General features: G+C 40.7%; 1 protein-coding gene across 1 annotated transcript in view; it reads right to left on the bottom strand.

The window, feature by feature from the left end:
• The window catches only part of POLR1A (RNA polymerase I subunit A), a 41,249-nt gene that overhangs the window by 19,729 nt on the left and 543 nt on the right, over positions 1-20,977 (bottom strand). The window contains exons 2-19 of the mRNA XM_009555996.2: positions 18,901-19,105; positions 16,382-16,531; positions 16,188-16,295; positions 15,201-15,286; positions 14,984-15,093; positions 12,861-12,947; positions 11,651-11,753; positions 11,014-11,176; positions 9,467-9,640; positions 8,739-8,861; positions 7,699-7,926; positions 5,431-5,685; positions 4,884-5,075; positions 3,936-4,079; positions 3,323-3,506; positions 2,176-2,258; positions 1,904-2,062; positions 1,477-1,575 (exon numbers count right to left, since the gene is read on the bottom strand). Coding sequence (XP_009554291.2) covers positions 1,477-1,575; positions 1,904-2,062; positions 2,176-2,258; positions 3,323-3,506; positions 3,936-4,079; positions 4,884-5,075; positions 5,431-5,685; positions 7,699-7,926; positions 8,739-8,861; positions 9,467-9,640; positions 11,014-11,176; positions 11,651-11,753; positions 12,861-12,947; positions 14,984-15,093; positions 15,201-15,286; positions 16,188-16,295; positions 16,382-16,531; positions 18,901-19,105 — 2,653 coding nt within the window. The remainder of the gene's footprint in view (positions 1-1,476; positions 1,576-1,903; positions 2,063-2,175; positions 2,259-3,322; positions 3,507-3,935; positions 4,080-4,883; positions 5,076-5,430; positions 5,686-7,698; positions 7,927-8,738; positions 8,862-9,466; positions 9,641-11,013; positions 11,177-11,650; positions 11,754-12,860; positions 12,948-14,983; positions 15,094-15,200; positions 15,287-16,187; positions 16,296-16,381; positions 16,532-18,900; positions 19,106-20,977) is intronic.

The following is a 20,977-nucleotide window of genomic DNA, read 5'->3' as shown; positions in this document are numbered from 1 at the left end:
AACGTGGACAGGAAAAAGGAAACATCACTTTTCTGTCCAACACCTTGCTCATGTAAGTTCAACAATTTTTGAAAAATATAGTGAAAAAAATTAAAATGTTCACTAAACGTTAACCAAATGTCAACGTGTTCATTAAATTTTCTTGCTGCTGATGGGCAGAAAAAGCACAAAGATCTTATCTGTTCCTTCTAAGTTATTCCAGACCCCTGCCTCATCCTCAACATTTCAACTCTCATTCACATCCCAGAAGGCCAACTGTATCCTGGGCTGCATCAAAAGTAGTTTGGCCAGCAGGGCGAGGGAGGTGATTCTGCCTCTCTTGTGAGACCCGACCTGGAGTCTCGTGTCCAGTTCTGGAATCCCCAACATAAGAAGGATACGGAGCTGTTGGAACAGGTCCAGAGGAGGCCACAAAGATGATCAGAGGGCTGAAGCACCTCCCCTGGGAGGAGAGGCCGAGAGAGTTGGGCTTGTTCAGCCTGGAGAAAGTTCCAGGGAGACCTTCCAACACCTGAAAGGGGCCTAAAGGAAAGCTGTAGGAAGGCACATTTTACAAGGGCATGTAGTGATAGGATGAGGGGGAATGGCTTTAAATCATAAGGGGGAGGATTTAGATTGGACATTAGGAAGGAACTCTTCACAATGAGGGTAGGGAGGCACCCGCACAGGTTGCCCAGGGAACTCGTGGATGTCCCATGCCTGGTGGTGTTCACAGCCAGCCTGGACGGGGCCTTGGGCAGCCTGATCCAGTGAGAGGTGTCCCTGCCCATGCCAGGGGGGTTGGAGCTGGATGATCTTTAAGGTCCCTTCCAACCCAAACCATTTTGTGATTCTATGATTCTATATGTTTATTTTCATACAAAGAGATATGAAACTAAAAATATCATAGGGACCTAAAAAGTATTTGCATTACCCTCACCACCTCTCAAAAGAATAAAAACTCCAAAACAGAACTTTCTCTCTCTTGAGCGCTGGACATTCTCTCCGAGAGAATGAATTCTAGATAGTCTTTTTGTAGAGTGTTTATTTGCTGTGTTACAGAAAGCAAAATGAAAAAACCACCCTTGCCATTTCTACTAAAATTAAAGTAAGATTTAGTTTTTCCGATTCAGCAGTGGAAGAAGAAAATAAGAGGAGACAGTCTTCAACAGAGGCCAGGAAAAGTTCTTTCTCTTACAGTAGGTCTGTTTGTATAAACTACAGCATTCCTTCTAAAAACAAGGTCGTCTGTTTCTATAAACCCTAATGTACTGAGAAGTGATTAAAAAATAGAAGGTTGTTAGAAATATTGACTTTCCTCCATCATCCACTGAGGTCTTTAATAGATTCTTCTAAAATTTTTCCAAACACCTTCATTCCCAAAGCCCAAAATAAAAACTTGCTTTGGCATGAGATGTTCACTCAAGAGCTTCTCAACAGCTTACATTCCAGGACAAATGAACACATGTTGCTGCTAACTATTCCAGCTGTGCTTACCTGCATTGTATTTACAGTAGATCCTTTGGCTCCTGACTGCACCATCAACTGCAAATTGTTCTCTGGAAAGCGTCTGTGAAGACCAAGTGGCATACAAACCTAAAGCGTTGTGAGAGGGTGAAGGGAGCAAAACCAAACCACTGTTAATAAACCAAACCAATTCCTGTTGAAGGCTTTAAAAAAGTGAAAGCACGACTAATCACATCCCCATTGATAATTTTAAAAGCATCTGGAATACTACACCATCATCTCATTCAGGGAGGACAAGGTTAAGGTGCATTGGTAAGGCAGCATGTAAAACCTCATCCTGAGGGCAGATGGAAAGCTTCAGCCTCCACAATGGTCAGGCAGTCCTCATCAACATTAAATTAACTTAATAAAAAAGTCTCCAAACAAGATTAGTACACACAGATGTCTCAATGCCAACCTTGTTAACTTCATTGTTGTAATTGTTTACTTCCTCCTTGAATTTCAGATCAACCATGTTAAAATCCCTCTGGTCTTTGCAGAGATGGGCATTCTGCCACTTCCCTTGGACCTCCTCACATGATGCTGTTTCTGGCAAATTAAGAGCAGCTCTAACAGCCTGGAAATAAAATACGTTGGTTTTTAGGTACTAAGCAGACATGGTTAAAGAGGATAGGATTTCAGAAATGTTTAACTGGGAGCAGGGAGAGGAATTCTGCAAGACGGACTCACTTCAATACCATGTTGGCTCGACTCTTCAATGATCTTTTGTCTTTTTTGGTCTGCTTCATGTTTAACCAAAATATCTTCAATCCCTGTTAAAGAAGAGTAACAGACCACATAATTATCTAAACTGAAAAAGAAAAGAATCAACCACATGTGGTGTCACGGATTTTGAGAGCAAGAAGCTGGGAAAGAAAGTCACAATTATAGATATAATAATTGTTAAAAATCGGAAAAACTGCAGTTTGACAAGAAAAAAACATTCCAAGTGGCTAAGCTAAGGATTAAGGGTGCAAAATAAACTCCATAACTTAAGAAATATCAACTCCAACGGTGTCTATAAAATCCTAACCAGTGCACTTGCACAAAAACACGTTCTCTACCGTCCACTTCCAAGCTTTGGAGCATCTTGTCATTTCCTAGCTTTAAAACAGCTAAACTGAATACAGACCCTTAAGAAGACAGGACCAGGAGAATAACATTTTAGAACAAATCAAAGGTTGGAACCTTAACTCCTCCCTGTAGGCTATTTGTAAGAAGTCCTGCAGAAGTCTCTAAAATGGCTAGAGCATGCGACGAATGAGGAGAGGCTGAAAGTTGTGTTGGTTTGTCCTTCAGCGATACAAGGAAACAACATTTTCTTCCAGAGGAAAAAAATTATCGTAATGTATATGATCAAATGCTGCTACAGGGAGTAGAGAGGTCGTATAATCACCATTCCGGAAGATATTCACAGCTTGACAGGACACAGCCCTGCGCAAGCTCGTCTGGTGGGAAGTGCTTGAGCAAGGAGCGGTGTTCGATCACCTCCAGAGGTTCCTCCCCAGATACATATACAGTAATTCTAGGGGGATAAGTGGGACACTTTACTAGTTAGTTACACACACATTTACAAGGCAGAGGAACCTATGGCTCCATTATATGTTGTCTATCCTTACTTTCTCTGTCCAGTGCCTGCTCTCCCCTTTCCTATTTCAACCTTGACTCTCTATTTTGTCTCCTTCTCCTGAACCTTATTAATGTCAACACAAAGTCTCTTGGAAACTTTATCTACTGACCTCTTAGCATGAATTATGCCAAACAATGTCAGGTTTTACCCTCCAGAGCACTACAGCACCGGTAAATTACTCAGTAAATTACTCCTCATGTTACTCACCCATTGTAAACCCCCTGTAGAGCTGCAGATAAGCAGTAAAGAGGCGTCCCAGACATGTTAGCACCGTCCCACTAGTTCTACCCCCATAGATTTCATAGCAACAGTGGACCAGGCCATAGGCAGAGCTGCCAAAGTGAGCTTTGTCCAAGACTCCACACAGTAATTCTCCACTTCTAATAATAACCTGAAAAATAAAACAGAGCTCTGAAGGAAAACAAGGATTTTGATCTTTTTATAATCTCTACATTTTTTTCTGTGTAATCTACATTAAAATAGATTTAAGTTTAAGAACCCATTTATTGGTGAACAGTTAAATATGATCAGATTACCCATACTCTTAGAATTTTTAGCAGAAATAAAACTTTCAACACCATTTATATTTTTCCACCTATGAAGTCAAAGAGTGAAGACACACAGTCTCACAAAACCAGATGGAAACTCCATCAGTCAGGATTAGAAACGAGGGGTTTTGTGACCCTGAGACCTATTCTTTAATCATCACCTCCTGTCAGTGACTTGCCACCCTCCTGCTTCCCTCCCCACTCCTCTACTCTATACACAATTTCATTACAGTACATCCCAGTCCAGCTTCCAGAGCTGCTGCTCAGCATACCTGAGACTCACACATTGAATCCAGATTTAGACATCTCTTTGCAGGTCCCTTCACCCAGGCTCTTCCACCAATCTTAGCTTTCCCAGTCAAATTTAGCGGGATGTGGTTTTCTGGAATGATGTTTATTAACAATGTAGAAACGACCTATGAAGAAGCAGAAAGAGTGTCAGGAATATTTCCTATGTTCCTTTCTCATTGTCAAGAATTTGACATGGAGGAGAAAAGAAAAGTCCTAAACGTATTTTTTCACACTGACAGCTAAGCTCTAAAAGCTCACAAATCTGACATTTACAAGACAGGAATATCCTCTTGCCACTCTAGCCTTTGAAAGATCAATGAGCTGAGACACACATTCAGAAACATATGGCACCAAAGATTTTTCCAATTATTAGAGAAATAAATATATATTAGGGGCAAAAAAATAAATAAAAAGAGTTGTCTATCGTTTTACAGGAAAAACTGGCAGAGAATTTTCCCTATTCTGCTATGGGACAGAACACTGGAATTGTAAACTCCCTTAGAAGTAGGAAATGGAGCACTTACTTGGGCTTCCCAGATACTACATCAACCTAATGATGACCTCAACCGAAAAGTCAAAAATCAGAGTATTTACCTACAACCTTTAAGTTCAGAGATTTAAAAGCACTGACTGATATAACTTACTGCACTGCGAGCAAGAAATCATATCCTTCTGTGCTCCCATACCTGTGAACTGCAGCATTATACTTCTGTCTGCAATAGTCTTCAGAGCAGTAAGTACAAGTACTGTTCTAATACTGTCATTTTAAAGGAAAGATGACTCTCACAGCTCAAATAACACACACCAAGCTACATGGTCTTGATTAGATGAATGCTTTTCAGCAATCCTCAGCAGCACAAGTTTAAACATTACTGTTCTGCTTACTTTGGAACTACCAGCATTCTTTAGCCCCATAAATTGTGAACTACCTGCTTTCCTGTCCATAATCGCTGTGGTTTCATAATGGCAGGAGGAAGGATTTTAATTCTTCCCTTTTTGTCTGTTAGTCCTCGGTACACAAGCTCCATATATTGCTCCCTGGTGAAAAAGCAGCCCCGGATCGTCATGCTGACTCCAGAAATCATGTGATCCTGGATCAAGCCAGGAAGTGGCTTCCCATCCTAAAGATATAACAAGAAAAAGAGGTTTGGGGATAATAATTCAAGTGCTAGCAACTCCTAAAATTATTCCAGATGGAAAAAAACAGTGAAGCAATTTGTAAAACACTTGTCATCACAGCATAAGCACCTACTAAATCTCTTCTGGACACTGACGTTAAAAGGAAAGAGGTCATTTGGATGTGCTAGGCCTTCTTTAGATGAAGAAAAAGAGTGGAGACAAAAACAGAAACCAGGAAAACAGTTTAAAAATAATAGTTTAAAAAAAAATCAATCTTATTTATCATTAGACAAAAAAAATAAACAAAAATAAAAGTAATTTCACATAGAAATAAATTTACACTCCAGTTTTACTTACCTTTGGCACCAGATACTGTTCATCAGTAAAAGCTAAGGTGTAGGCTTCTGCTCTGCCCAACTCACTCTGGGGAAAATGGGCATTCATTTCATCACCATCAAAATCAGCATTGTAAGCCTTGCAGTTAGCATAGTGAAGCCTCAGCACTTTTTCTCCAGGCAGGATTCGGGCTCGATGAGCTTGGATGGAGGGTCTGTGAAGAGTGGGCTGGCGGTTCAGTAAAAGGACATCGCCATTTTTAATATGCCGACACACCTGCAAGAGAATTCAGGTTGCTGCCTATAAGGTGTTTCCACGCATGCCTTAAGAATGCAGATTAAAATACATACACATTCCAAAAATTTTCTTTCTAATAATGTTCTCTGCGAAATTTTTTAAGAGAATGAAGACTGCTTGCCCCTGAACACCCTCTGCTCTCCAGCAAACCACACTCTTAAGGTTTCATACCCTCCATTAACTCCAACAAACCACAGTGATCAAATCAAGTTAATAGCTTGCAAGCCACACTCTAACAATCTCTCCTCTCCCTTGGCAACAGAGGGATTGAAGACTGAAAAAGAAAGGAAATTATGTCATTTGTAAGTGAGAAAATAAACTATTTATAAATAAACCTACTGGGCTGAATTGATCATAGAATGGCTTGGGTTGGCAGGGACCTTAAAGATCATCCAGTTCCAACCCCCCTGTCACAAGGATCAGGCTGCTCAAAGTCCCATCCAATCTGGTCTTGAACACCTCCATGTATGGGGCATCTATGAGTGCTCTGGTGCCAGTGCCTCACCACCCTCACAGTAACAAATTTATTCCTGGTATCTAATCTAAATCTCCCCTCTTTTATCTTAAAACCATCCCCGCTCATCCTTTCCCTACACTCCCTGATAAATAACCCCTCCCAGGTTTCCTGCAGGCCCTCTTTAAGTGCTGGAAAGCTGCTACAAGGACTCCCCAGAGCCTTTTCTCCTCTAGGTTAAACAAGCCAAACTCTCTCAGCCTGTCACCATACACCCAGCACAGAACATCCTAGAATAAGGTAATAATATGACCCAGTAGCTGAAGCAGAGGCCAGGGATCTCTTGAGCTCTAATGTCAGGTTTCATACAACACAATATATTCTTATCTAGAACAGTTTCCCCAAACAGTCTCATTTTAATTCCTCTGTCAATAACACCCATATATCCATTTAAGTGATTATCAACAGAAGTATGATAACCCCTTCGTACTCTATCTAAATACTGTCATATTTACCTCTGACGGGCTCTGAGAGAATTGGTATCACAGAAATACTCAGTCTTAAATATTACATCTCTACCATGCCTCTATTAGAGATGGGGGTATACGTAACAGACAACGAAAAGATTATTCATTATCAAAACTTCTGCCCTATCAGCTAAATAATACGTTCTCAACTTTTGTAAGGGATGGAGATCGTTATTAAGTAGCTGAAAAGGTTGATGAAGCTGTAGCACAGAGAACTCAAATCCTCCAGCAGCTCCAAAGAAACAATGGATATGAGCACTAAGCATTTCACAAATGTTAATGTCCGTACAAACAGATGGATATCAGTGTAGTAGTTTCTTGATTTGTCGTCTGTAAAATGAGATGGTGATGGGAAGATGGATCCCAGGTTATAATAGTGAGTGCTAAAACTCCTCCCCTGGTCAGTGCTGCTACCAGCACGGCTGACAGTGAACAGAAGACTAATTCATATGTACTCACAGGCACGCCACTCCTGGAAGACATGACACGTGAACTGCTAGTGTTGCACCTACTCTACAAGTACACTGAATGTCAGCCATCACAACTACCACCAATAAACCACTCAAATACAGCACCTATCTAATATTCCAAAAGGAGAGGAGAAAAAAAAAAAATTTGCTGACAAGGACGAGAAGGCATGGGAACATAAAAGCATAAAACAAAAACAATATTTTATCTTCCATATTGCTAAGACTTCCCAAGAATAGTCCGCTGTAAAAGAAAGACTACTCCCCACCTTTGAAAGATTATTACCGCACACCACACATTAAGAGAAGAGTAAAATTCAGGATGAAAAAAATGTTTTTTTGAATTTGAGAAAGTATCCAGCTTTTCTTCCCACGTCCCCTCCAACTTCTTTTCAGTCACCTACTAAAGGACAAGATAAGCCTGCCCTTGGAGCCTTTGTGAGTGGCCCATTGGAATTACTAGAAAGGACAGTAGTAGTAGTAGTAATATTTAAAAAACCCACCATACAAAGGATTTCTCCAATGAGCCCTTTGTCATACTCACAATCTTCAGTCCTGTCTGGGGTGCACCTGAAGAAGGAGTCAGGAGCTGTTTGGCTATGGCTTCCCTCTGGGTCAGGCTGCTCGCACTCAACACAGTACGAGATCCATCTTCGTTAATGACCATGGAGGCCCCAGGGTGAACCTTTGGGCCATTTATGACAGCCTGCCTTAGCTCTTTGACATTCCAGGGAGTGACTGGCTGTGGGTAAGTCAGTTTGGTAGCAAATACCTAGACAAGGGGGAAAAGAGGAGAGAAATAAGTCGTTGTTCATCTTTGGCTTAATATGGTACTAAGTCACCAAGAAAACAGTGTCAAAAGTTCATTTGTACAATATAAACATAGATTAATTTAAGCTCTTGGATGCATCCTCATTCTACTGTCATGCCAAATAAATACATCTCTGTTTTAAAATCCTCTACCTCAAGAATAGAAATTATACCCTTTTTACTGCAGTAAAAAAGGAAAACTCAATTAGGAAACTCAATTAAAAAAAAAGAACGCATGATTTCAGATTCTGCAAACAAACAGAAAAAGCCCATTATCACCAGGTCCACTATTATGATAGGTAAGCAGAAAAGATGCTTGCACTGAAAAGCCTGAATTAAGGCTTGGTGTCATCTCTGCGTGGTTAGAAATCATTAAGAAAGAATGAAGCTGGTAACATTATTACGGCCTTTTTTCAAAGGTTCTCATAGCTGTTAGAAGATACACTCAACAAACACAGGAGAAACATGATCTACTTATAAAGTTTGCACTAATTCACAATCCCAGGAAGCAAGTAGAACTTCTTCTTTCTTTTAATCCTCTTTTTTTTAATCTTTTAATCCTCTGTCCAGACGTGTTGAGTATAATGGTAAGAATCTCCTGCTCTTCTCTGTTGACAGTGGTATCATATGGCTATGACACACTGGGGGTGAAAGAGTCCAGACGAGTCAGATAATCTCTACACTTTTAAACCACTTGCTCTGTAGCTGGAAGTGTCACAGCGTAGTTAAGTCCTCAGCTGCATCAAAATCAAACACCTGTTTATTTATTCTTACCATAGGAATGCCAATCTCATTGGTACCGATGTACATATCAGGGCAAATGACTGATCGAGCAGCAAAGTCCACACGCTTTCCCATCATGTGCTTGCGGAACAGTCCTTCTTTTTTCTCTAATAGCTTTGAAAACAGAAGTTAATGATTAAAACGTGAAAGCATGAAACATCAGACAGTTCTCCCGATATTATAGTGATGAGTGCCATGAAAAAGCCTACATAGTAAGCACAAATATTTCATAGAATCGTAGAATGGTTTGAGCTGGAAGGGACCTTACAAATTATCCAGTTCCAACACCCCTGCCATGGGCAGGGACACCTTCCCCTAAACCAGGCAGCTCAAAGCCTTGTCCAACCTGGTCTTGAACACCTCCAGGTACTGGGCATCGATGACTACTCTGGGCAACCTGTGCCAGTGCCGCACCACCCTCATTTCTTGCTAATGTCTGATCTAAATCTCCCCTCTTTCAGCTTAAAACTCTTACCCATCATTCTGTCCCTGCACTCTCTGATAAAGAACCCCTTCCCAGCCTCCCTGCTGGCCCCCTTTAAATACTGGAAGGCTGCTGTAAGGTCTCTCTACAGCCTTCTCTTCTCTAGGTTTAAGAACTCCAAGTATCTGAGGCTGTCCTCATAGGGGAAGTGCTTTTTTCTTTTTCATCAAATTCTTTTTTTAACTGCCTGTGACACACACAGTCCAGCGCCTCTAAGATTCTGCCTGCTACCTACCTGACGAATACCAGGGTATTTCTCTGTCATTAGTTTATCCATGTCACTATCGAATACAATGTTGACGTGGGTCTGCAGTCGAATCCAAGCATTGTACAGCTTATCTGCAAGGGTCTGGCCTGGAATCGTTGTCAAGAAAGAATGGTCCAATGGTTCATTATTCTCTCCTGTCTCCTACAGAAACAGAAATTATAAACTTAGACTTACCAAAAAATACCTTCTATTTACTAGGCTGAAATTATAGTATTAAATAGCAAAGGAAACATTGGCCACTATTTTGCACCTCATTAAAGACACTGCTAAAAAAAAAAAGTAAAAAAAAGCATAAACAATGAAAATTTAACTTTCAAATTATTACAGCCAAGTGCCTCTGACAAGTCTGCTGTCAACCTTTAGAAAATAACTTCGATGGGAGATCTCCAAACACCACAGCTACAAAGAAGAGCGGCATTTTAAGAAAATTAGATGTTACTGGTTAGTCAGTCCATGCTACAAATCACTGTGCTACCAGAAAGTCCTATTCTTAGATGAAAATAATGTCAATCCAAGAGCCATTATCACCTACAGCACTTTGTTTTCACAGTCTAAAAATCAGTACAACAGTCACATCAGGAACGAATCAACCTTCGGTCACTTCAAACGTTTTAGGAACTTACCTCCACCTGGTGGCGAAATTCTGAGTAACTACAAATGTTTTCAAAGTGTTTTACACCTAGGATGTTAATCAAGTTCACCTGAAATAAACTCCAGTATCAAAGAACCCTCAATAATCATATAGAATCATAGAATGGTTTCCATTGGAAGGGATCTTAAAGATAATCCAGTTTCAACCCCCTGCCATGTGCAGGGACACCTTCCACTAGACCAGGCTGCCCAAGGCCTCATCCAACCTGACTTTGAACACCTCCAGGGATGGGGCAGACACAGCTTCCCTGGGCAACCTGTTCCAGTGTCTCACCGCTCTCATCATGAAAAATAAATATGAAAAGAGACATGAAAAAAATTAATGAATAAATATGAAAGGAGGCATAGTGACATACATTGTTATTTACCTCTATAGGACCACGTGAACTACTCAGTAGTAAGCAAGAATTATTATTAATTAATCATATTTGTAATTTTTTTTGTTGTATTTAGACATTAGTCAAAAAATAATCACAATCACAACTGGCTCTATTACACTTAGAAGATAAAGCGGCATTTTTCCCCCATCATTTTTCATTTGATGAGATGGTGGAACTGTTTTATTGCAAACTGGTTGTGATGTATGTATTTCAGTCTCCAGTACAGGAGCCTGTTACGTCTCACGTGCAGTAATCAAAACCAAAAAATAATAATGAAAAAACAAAAAATGAGTCCGCATAAAATATTTTTCCGTTTACACCAGACAGGTGAGTGGAAAGAGGCATCAGCAAAAAAAGCACATCTCCAATAGCACATACTCTAACCCAAGCAAAAGTTGTTATCGGAACAGGTTAAACATGAGCCTACCTGACCCTGACTTACACGTCCAAAAAGCAAAAGACAACATAACTAGTAAATCTTACTGTTTGGATTTCTTCTTCCGTAATTTTTATTGGTTGACATTGTTCTTTTGCCATAAAAACCAAGAGCTTCCGTATCATTTTGGCGTCTTTCATTACAGCCTGCAAGTTTACAGTCTGACCATTTGTAAACAGTCGGTCTCCAACACGATTTACGGGACGATACCTGCAACCAAAAAATAGCTTTAGAATCTTAGAGCCACCAAAAAGTAGGATAGCAAACATCAAATGTTCCAAGTCAATTCTTCCATGTATGAAAAATAATCCCTATAACTAATTATAGTGATTCATTAACCGTAAGCATTTAAAATTCATCTATTCTACTGGGACAATCATAGAAAAGGATTGATTCCTTAACAAGAAATTCTACCAGTAATATGCAGTTATAATACTCTATAATAATTTAAAACACTAAAACTAAACCAATTTTTTATAATTAGTGTTTTAATCCTTTAACAAAGTCATCTGAAGTCATAATAAAACTTAACATCATTTACTGCTGTGATTTTATTCATTATTTCTTAAACACTGAAACTTTAGCAGGCCAGTGTCTGTACCATAAGTGTTTGGATCTCTGACTCCTGCAAAAAATATATGCTAAACTCCATGATTTCTACACAGGATTTTGGGGGAATTTTACCTTGAAGGCGGAACCACAAGTAGATCTAAAAAAAACATGTCTGGATTAAATCCTGAACTGTCATGGGGATCCGTCCCAGGGAAGAGATAACGCAGAAAGAAACCTGAAAAGGTACAATAGAAAGGATAAACTTATTAGCACTGCTACTGTTTGGGAATCCAAACCCCCAGATGCACTTGGTAATCAGGCCAAAAGCATCCCCTAAGTAAAACACTAGCGAGCTTGTTTAAAAATAAAAATATTTAGGCGTACTTTAGAAAGAACGGAATCATAGAATTATGGAATGCTTTAGGTTGGAAAGGACCTTTACAGGTCATCTAGTTCCAACCCCTCTACAGGAGCAGGGACATCTTCAATCAGATCAGGTTGCTCAGAGCCCTGTTCAGTCTGGCTTTGAATGTTTCCAGGGATGGGGCCTCCACTACTACCTCCCTGGGCAACCTGTGCCAGTGTTTCACCAACCTCATTGTAAAAAATTTCTTCCTTATATCCAGTCTAAAGCCACCCTCCCTTAGTTTAAAACCATCACCCCATGTCCTGTCACAACAAGTCTTGCTAAAAAGTCTGTCCCCAGCTCTTCTGTTGGCCCCCTTCAAGCACTAGAAGGCTGCTATAAGATCTCCCAAGAGCCTTCTCCTCTCCAGACTGAACAACCCCAGCTCTCAGTCCTCACAGGAGAGGGGCTCCAGTGCTCAGACCATTTTCATAGCCCTGGATCACTTTCATGACTTGTTAGAAACAACTCTGAACAGAAATATAGAGTATAGCACAAGGAAAAAGTAAAGCAACAGGAAAAAAGTTCCCAGCTACCATCTGTGACTGATAAGTGAAACTACTGGATTTTTCCTGGTAAAGGCAGATTTAGAGTACAAGAACTCAAAAGAACAGTCCACTAAATACAGTCTCAGTCTTGGACCAACGTAATGATGGGAAATAGTAGGTGCAGCCCTATATGAACATCAAATTCTCTGTTGACAGTAATCATGATTTGTGGGGAGCCACAATTCTGGAATAGCTGTTCAAACTACTAATTGAATTCAGCTCTCCACATCGACTAGCTACCATTTCTCCTGCCACGAAATTTCTCATGTCCAGGAGTTCTTAAGGCAAAAAGCAAAGATTTGACAAGAAGTTCACACAGGAACATTTGCAGACTTTGTCGGCTAAATGATACAGAAAACAAAGTAACACTGCTTTTAACAACCATCACCTTCATTCTTCCAGAGAGCCTGGATGTACTCCTTGGCAGTCATCGGTGTCAGGTATCCTCTCTTTCCTAACTGACTTTCATCAATAGCTGAAAAATAAAACATGAAAATTACAATAATAAGATTAAATAAATAAATTCACAAAGAGGATACTCTGAAAGCATTTCTTGCTTACAATGATAAGTGCTTCCAGCTCTGAGAAGGAATGAAAATACATAAAAAATATACTGGCTGACATCTAAGTTGAAGTATCATTTATTAATTTCAGATGCCCAAAGGAAAAATGTTAAATTAAGGGCCTTCCCAACATGGAAAAAATAAGCCATTTCTGTGACTAGTGCTTAAAAACACAAGTAATTCAACTTTAAAATCTAAAATGTATGGTTTTTTTCACTACTAGTGAGCTGGACTCCTTCAAATGATCTCACCCACTGGCCAAAACACAAATCAAGACTCAATCTGCAGCCGGGGAACACAGAAGTGAGATTTAAGCATTACTGGTGAGATCAAGGTTCCCATGAAATACCCAAGTGATAAGACAATAGCAACAACCAGCACCCCATCTGTACTACAAGCTAAGGCTGGGCTAGCTGTATTCCAGTGAGGTTTTGCTACTGAAAAGCAGAAAGATCATTTTTAAAAAAAAAAAGCCAGAGATTTTAGGTCTCAATTTCCACTCTCTTGCAGGCCACCTCCCCACATCCCACAGAAGCCAAAGTTCATGGCTTGAGAAAAAACAATTCTCCAACGACCTCAGCTAAAGCTTCCTACTGTTCTTTCTGCTAAGGTCCAGAAACTCAGATTTTCCACACTGAAACTTCAGTTCTCCATTCCTTCACGCAGAAAACCTTTCCATCCCTTAAACACAAATGCATCAATGCCAAGGTTAAAAGGACTCCCTCCAAGACTCAAGACAATGAGCAAGCCTGACACAGGCTACACAAAAGGTACAGAACTGTATTTCCATCGCATTTCAGAAGATATGAGACTTTGCTATAATGAAAGTAACCAAGAGGTGTTACAGCCTCACACGCTGACAGGAGGAAGATTTTTCTTACCTGTATTACCTGTACTTCAGCTGTGAACATTAATAGACTCTGAGAATACGCTTGGTTTTGAAGCTTTCTGTGATAAGGCAAGGTTATTATAAACCTGGCATCTTGTCAGACCCTCCAGAGTAACTATTTTCAGGATGAGCCTAATAAAACACACCTCTAAACTTTGGACAATCCTAAAGGGGCTCAAATAAAAAGCTCAGAGTAGTATCCTCCAATTTAAGGGAGTGAAATTGTAGTTCCCGCTCACAAGTAGTAACACTGGGATATGCAAACTTCCCTGCCCTTTGTAGCATGTGTAATGGACAGGATGTTAAGGGTGTTACAGATAGAATGCTAAGGGTGTTATGGATAGCAGAGATCTGACCTTTCCACTTTAAAACCCATCACTGACATCGTGTTTCTTCAGCCACAACTCCAGAGATTTAGTCTAGTATTTAAACGACAGACTAGCAAACTGAATCAGCTCTCTACATAAATCTTTTCTAAGGGTTAAATAACTCAAAAATCCACTTCAATTCTACCTGGTTCTGTAGAGGATCAAGGATACAACAAGAGGAAAAAAGTAAGTTTGAAGTCATTCAAACACGAGGCTAATTAAGACTGGAAAGTATCATTCACTTTCTTTTCTCTTTTCCTCTTCAAGAAGAAATTCTTCCGTAAGAGTTAGAATTACCTGACTTTCTTTCTGAAGCAAGGTCTGTCATCTTTCTCCTAGTCATTTTTTTCTATTTTAAAAATCTAGCAGAATCTATTTTTCTATTTTATCTACTTTAAAAATCTAGCAGAAAATCAACGACCTACCAAAAATGAAGTGTTCCAAAATGGCATTAGAGCTGACATAGATTATGTTTTTGTACTTCTTTTCCTGACGTACAGACACTCCAAGCTGCACACGCACAGAAGGCTCACTAACAGAGAAACTGAATGGAGTCGGGTACTCCCCTACTGTTTCATTATTTAGATTTTTTGTATATAAGTCATAAGTGCACAGGCACTGCTAGGAATCGTGCACCTTAAATACAGGAAAATAAGTGCAAACATATTTGAGTAGAAAACAAATATTTTACCTGCTGGCTCATCCAGAACAACTCCTTCTCCCAACTTGTGGTACACTGTGGAAGGATAGGTTACTGTCAGCTTGCTGTTATGCTCTTTTCGCACTAGAGACCTCCTAGACCTTAAAGGCAAAAAAGAAAATCATGGAAGGCAGATAAAAGTTAGTACAAATGTTCACAATATTTAACTTTATGGCAGCTATTTACTTTCTCGTGTACTGAAACTTACTTGCAGTTTGGGCATTTCTTTGAACTCATATGTGCTTTCCAGAACTGCGCTATCAGTTTATTTCTACACTCACATACATTTTTGACCTGATAAAGGAAAGAAAAATACTTAAAAATAATGAAAATAATACATTAAACACTACACAATGAACATTAACTATCAACATGGACATTATAAGTATCAATGCAACCACATTCTTCTATTGATTTAATCCATGCCTTGATCTCTCTTTCATCGCCTTCCCACATCTGCTGGAAACAAACCCCTCAATGCTCACAATCCTCCTTTTAACATATATCTCATAAATAGTCTTTATTTTTCAAGTCAGTATTGAATTTTTAAGCTTTTCTCTAGCGATGATTTCAGAAGGTAGGAGACTGATAAATATCACTTCCTTTGACTGCTAATGAATACGTGATTTACAGTGTTTAAAGTTACTTCTGAAACAAGTGATTAAGGAATTAAACTCGTCTTACAAACAGATCTGCTCAAGGATGTTAGACTATTAAATATCTTCTTCGTTAACATTCTTCTTTAACTAACAATGGCAATCAAAGTGCATTTAAATGGAAATGAGAATTCAACTAGGTAATTCTCTAAAAATTTCATGGTAAGTAATTCTGCAAACTTGCTGGATGCACAAGTTGTCCAAAAACGTTCTGCAGGTCAAGACAGCCAGAGCATCAACATCCGCAGGCCATGTACTGAGAGCAGTATCAGATTGTTTCTATATGGTATTTATACCATCAAAACATTTCCCTACACCAAGTGTATTTTCCAGAAACCTATTATTACGCTAACAGGAAACAAAATCTTTTTAAGCTCTTTTTCAGACATTTTTACCCAGAAAGCCCTCGAAATATAACACAGTTCAGACTCCAGATCAAAATCTAGACTCTACACAGTCAAAGACAGGCTTTCTTCTGCACATTACTATTTTAAGAGGACAAAACCTGAGATTTCAGAAAAAGCGTAAATTGTACTTACATTTGAACACTGATCTTTCATTTGATAACTCTGTAACATTTCCTGAACGTGGTTATTTAACTCTTCTTCAATTTCTGAACCTGTTGCATCCGCACATTGCTCTAAAAACTAAAAGAAACAGAATAAAATTGGGATAGCTCTATAGTTACAGGACTATCAGTTCAAAAGGGAATGGGAAAAGACACGGTACTTGCCCTGTTCAGAATGACTTCAAGGTCATGGACGGCATGAAGCAACCCTTTCTCCAGAACCTTCAGCTGACTTAGCAGTAAGTGAACCACAGCTCGAGTACATGTCAGCATGTGACAATTTAAACAAGAACCTCGAATTAGAAGGTATAATTTCTGGAAAGAAAATGGGGGAAAAAAGTTATCCCAGTAGATTTACTAGCTTGCACAGTAAGCAGGTAGATAGATTTGTTTGAACTTGAAGAAAGCGCAACTATAATTAGATTGTTAAGTTTAATCATAAAGAATTGGGCCAAAAACAAAAATCCTTTTGACCACACAAACTCATATGCAAAGCATGACCTGTAGACAAACCGCCTGCAAGTTGTCCACCTAACAGACAAAAGAATAGCCTGCCATCATCTACAGCAAGTCTGGGACCAAGGCTGCTCTTACATAGCACTGTGACCACAGCTTCTAACACCCTGTCCCATAAAGGACAACGTGGTGCCCAAAACTCCACACTAGTAAGATTAAATGTTCTGGTCACAAGTGCTATCAGTGTCCCTCGAGATTCTTCATACAACCACATTCTCCTCAAGCTTCAGGAAAATATCAGTGGACTTTATTATTCGGCATAGCTCTCTACATGACTCGCTCTCACTGCATACAGCACCAGCAGCTGGAAGGCTAGGAATTACTGCTACATGACTTTATTCCTTGGTCAAATACAAGTAATTTACTTCAAAGCTGAGACAGGAGTAGAAGTGGAATGGACTTACCTAACTTCAGTCATCTGAAAGTGAGGTTTTTAGTCTCAATTAATAGCCTATGCAGGAGCCAGCTAACGTAAATGGGGACACTGGCACCACAGGAGAGAAATTCATCCCAGCTCAGGTTCCGGTTATAGCCTAGGATGAATCTTCCCCTGCAAACAGCCCCACTCTTCAGACTCCAGAAAGAGCTAAAAAGTACCATTAGATTATGCATCTAACTTTCAGAAGACCAAAATAAGGCAAATCACAGAATCACAGAATCATAGAATGGTTTGGGTTGGAAGCGACCTTAAAGATCATCCAATTCCAACTCCCGTGCCATGGGCAGGGACACCTCCCACTGGATCAGGTTGCTCAAAGCTCAAAGCCTTGTTCAGCCTGACCTTGAACACCCCCACGGATGGGGTATCCATGACTTCTCTGGGCAATCTGTGCCAGTGCCTCACCATCATCACACGAAAAAATTTCTCCCTAATATCTAATCTAAAACTCCCCTCTTTCAGCTTAAAATACAACACTTTTGTATTTAAAAGATGACCCTTTGAGAAAAGATCCACACAAAGCACTTAGGAGATAGGTGCAGTTTTATCATCACCAGTAGCTTTCAAAACAGGCTTATAACACGTGTCCCAAAAGATGCGCACCAAGCCAAACCTCTGCTCCACGTTAGGTATCTCACACATCGTGAAAACGCAACAGCTGTAAAGCTATGAGAAGCATGTCCGACTTCCAATATAAGAAAACTCCTTGACAGCCTTTTTTTTTAATTAAAAAGACAGATGGTTTTCTATACAGTTTAGCATTTTCCAGCTGTCTCCTGCCGCAAAATGCCATATTGTTTCATTTACTTGGCATACACGTTATGTCACTCAGCATATTCCTGGAGAGGTTGTTGGGTTCTATCCATGTAGATCCAGTTTTCTAGAATAAAATATTCTGGAATAAAAGGACCTACTGGGCAGAACATACAACACAGCTATTTGAGGCAAAAACAAGCCCTGAATGTCCAGCAAACACTTAGAGATACTAAGATAAACATAGGTAGCTGTCTATGTTATGTAAGTTTATAGTAGTCATTTAAAGGAAATGGCTAATAAGTTTTACTGTTCCATGTACTTAAGGTATGAGACCACATGGGCCATATAGTTTAGTGATTAACATTCTCCCTCTCCTGTTCACCAATACTGAGTGAAACAATAATTAAAATAAAACGCATATTTTGTAAAAGTCTAAAGAGTATATTTGAAGCACAAGCGTTATGTGGAGCAGCTGAGGGGACTGGAGTTGTTTAGTCTGGAGAAGGCTGAACAGAGACCTTACCGCTCTCTACAGCTCCCCGAAAGGAGATTGTAGCGAGGTAGGTGTTGGTCTCTTCTCCCAAGTAACAAGTCATAGGATGAGAGGAAATGGCCTCAAGTTGTGCCAGAGGAGGTTTAGATTGGATATTAGGAACAATTTCTTTAACAAAAGAGTGGTGAAGCACTGGAAGAGGCTGCACAGGGAAGTGGTGTTCAAAAAGCGTGTAGACAGTAGCTGACAGCTGGACTTCATGATCTTAGAGGTCTTTTCCAACCTTAATGATTCTATGATTCTATCTATTGAACTATCATAACACAACAACCTTCTTCTACTACATTTGCTGTTATTACTCTTAAACCTACAGAGAAAACAGATCTTGGCACCTTTACTATTTCCAAGGACTACAAAGTGTATGTCAGCTTTAGCACCATCACTTATTTCACCCATAAGACAATAATTAAGCATACGTACATCAAAAAACAGAGGGTTGTAGACAGTCAGAGGCAGTTCTATATGGCCAAAATGACCAGGGCAGTTGGTGAAGTTCTGCATGCAAGTTGCACACACTTCTTTGGAGTCTGGCGGTCCCAAAGCCAAGTCGTACAGTCCATTAGCGGCTGGATTCCCCACATTATCCAAATACTGAGGATTTGTTATGAGTTTTACACTCAGTTTCCTGAAGTTGAAAGAAAAGAACAAAAATCAGCAGCAGCAGCAAACAGCCACATGATATGCCCTTGAATGGTACAACGAGCACTGACATTTTGTATCAATAGGATTTTTTTTTTTATTGATGAAAATGTGGGTTTGAGGACACTTTGCACACACAATGGGAATTCCTGTATCATTAATCTAGTTGTCTGAGTACAATCATTCATATCACAGTAAATATTTCTTTTGCATCTTCAGCTCTTACATGAAGAAGTCAGGTAATTCTGACTGCGTGTCCTCTCAAGCAGCAACGGAGGCATAAAAACAATGAACACACCCTTACATCCTTGAGTATACGCAATGCTAATATCACATCAACACTAAAGGAATGGCAACGGCTCTCTAGAACTCCAGGAATGACAATTTGCTAGAAAAAAAGCTGCAAAAGAATTGCTGCAACAAAGTTCTCAGCTCTGCAATACTTACACTGGGGCTAAAATATCTGAACATTTTCCCCTCCCTGAAGCCAGCAAGGCCTCTTCTGTGACAGCCATTCAGGATCAGATCCCAGGCAAGCTTGCCAGGAGCGTGCCCCCCAAGGAAAGAGCCCAACCTTAAAGCGCAGGGCTTCTTGTGTTCAATTTTGGGCCTCACCACAAGACATCGAGGGGCTGGAGCGTGTCCAGAGAAGAGCAACACAACTGGTGAAAGCGCTGGAGCACAAATCTTATGAAGAGTGGTTGAGGGAACTGGGGTTGTTTAGCCTTGAGAAGAGGAGGCTGAGGGGATACCTTATCACTGTCTACACCTGCCTGAAAGGAGGTGGGTGTTGGTCTCTTCTTCCAAGTGACAGGTGGTAGGTGGACAGGGAATGGCCTCAAGTTGTGCCAGGGGAGGTTCAGATTGGACATTAGGAAAAATTTCTTCACTGAAAGGGTTTCTCAGGCACTGGCAGAGGCTGCGCAGGGAGGTGGCTGAGATGTTCAGAAGATGTTCAAAAGACAGGCAGATGAAGTGCTTAGGTTTAGTAGTAGACAGGTACAGTTGGGCTTGATCTCAAAGGTCTCTTCCAACCTAGGGAGTCTATTATTCTCCAGGCTGTGTCAGGCCTTGCTGGTGCTGAGGTGCAGGAGGAGCTAACACACACCTTCAGGGGAGCCCCCCCAGAGGAGTGCAGCCTTCACCGCCCCAAAGTCAGTTCATGCTGTGTACTGCAGCTTTTGGAGTACATGGAAACAGCCACCTGCCACCCTGCCCCACTCCAGCGAGGGGCTCTCCTGAGAGGGCCAGCATCAGCCCCCTCCCCCCACAACAGAGAACTGGAGTACCCCCCATATGAGGACAGGCTGAGAGAGTTGGGGTTGTTCAGCCTCGAGAAGAGAAGGCTGCGAGGAGATCTTATAGGGACCTTCCAGTACCTGAAAGGGGCTACAAGAAAGCTGGGGAGGGACTAGTCATGAAAGCTTGTGGGGACAGGACGAGGGGGAACGGGTGTAAACTGGGGAGAGGCAGATTTGGTTTAGACATTAGGAAGAATTTCTTCACCATGAGTGGTGAGGCGCTGGAACAGGTTGCCCAGGGAAGTTGTGGCTGCCCCATCCCTGGAGGTGTTCAAGGCCAGGTTGGATGGGGCCTTGGGCAGCCTGAGCCAGTGGGAGGTGTCCCTGCCCATGGCAGGGGGGTTGGAACTGGTTGATCTTTGAGGTCTCTTCCAACCCAAACTATTCCAGGTAATTCTATGAATCCTCCCACCCCCCCACCTCTCCCTAGCCCCATCGCCCATGCCTGCTCCTTCAAGGCCTCCAGCATCCCCAGACCACTTAGTGAATCTGAGAGCCCCCCAGGGAGCCCAGCAGCCCCAAAACCCTAATCAGCTTGGGGGGTACTCAGTTGCCTC

The sequence above is a fragment of the Cuculus canorus genome, chromosome 4, assembly GCF_017976375.1.
Source record: "Cuculus canorus isolate bCucCan1 chromosome 4, bCucCan1.pri, whole genome shotgun sequence".
NCBI classification, from domain to species: Eukaryota; Metazoa; Chordata; class Aves; order Cuculiformes; family Cuculidae; genus Cuculus; species Cuculus canorus.
Note: the sequence above shows the minus strand (reverse complement) of the source record. Positions and strands in the feature narration are given on the sequence as shown.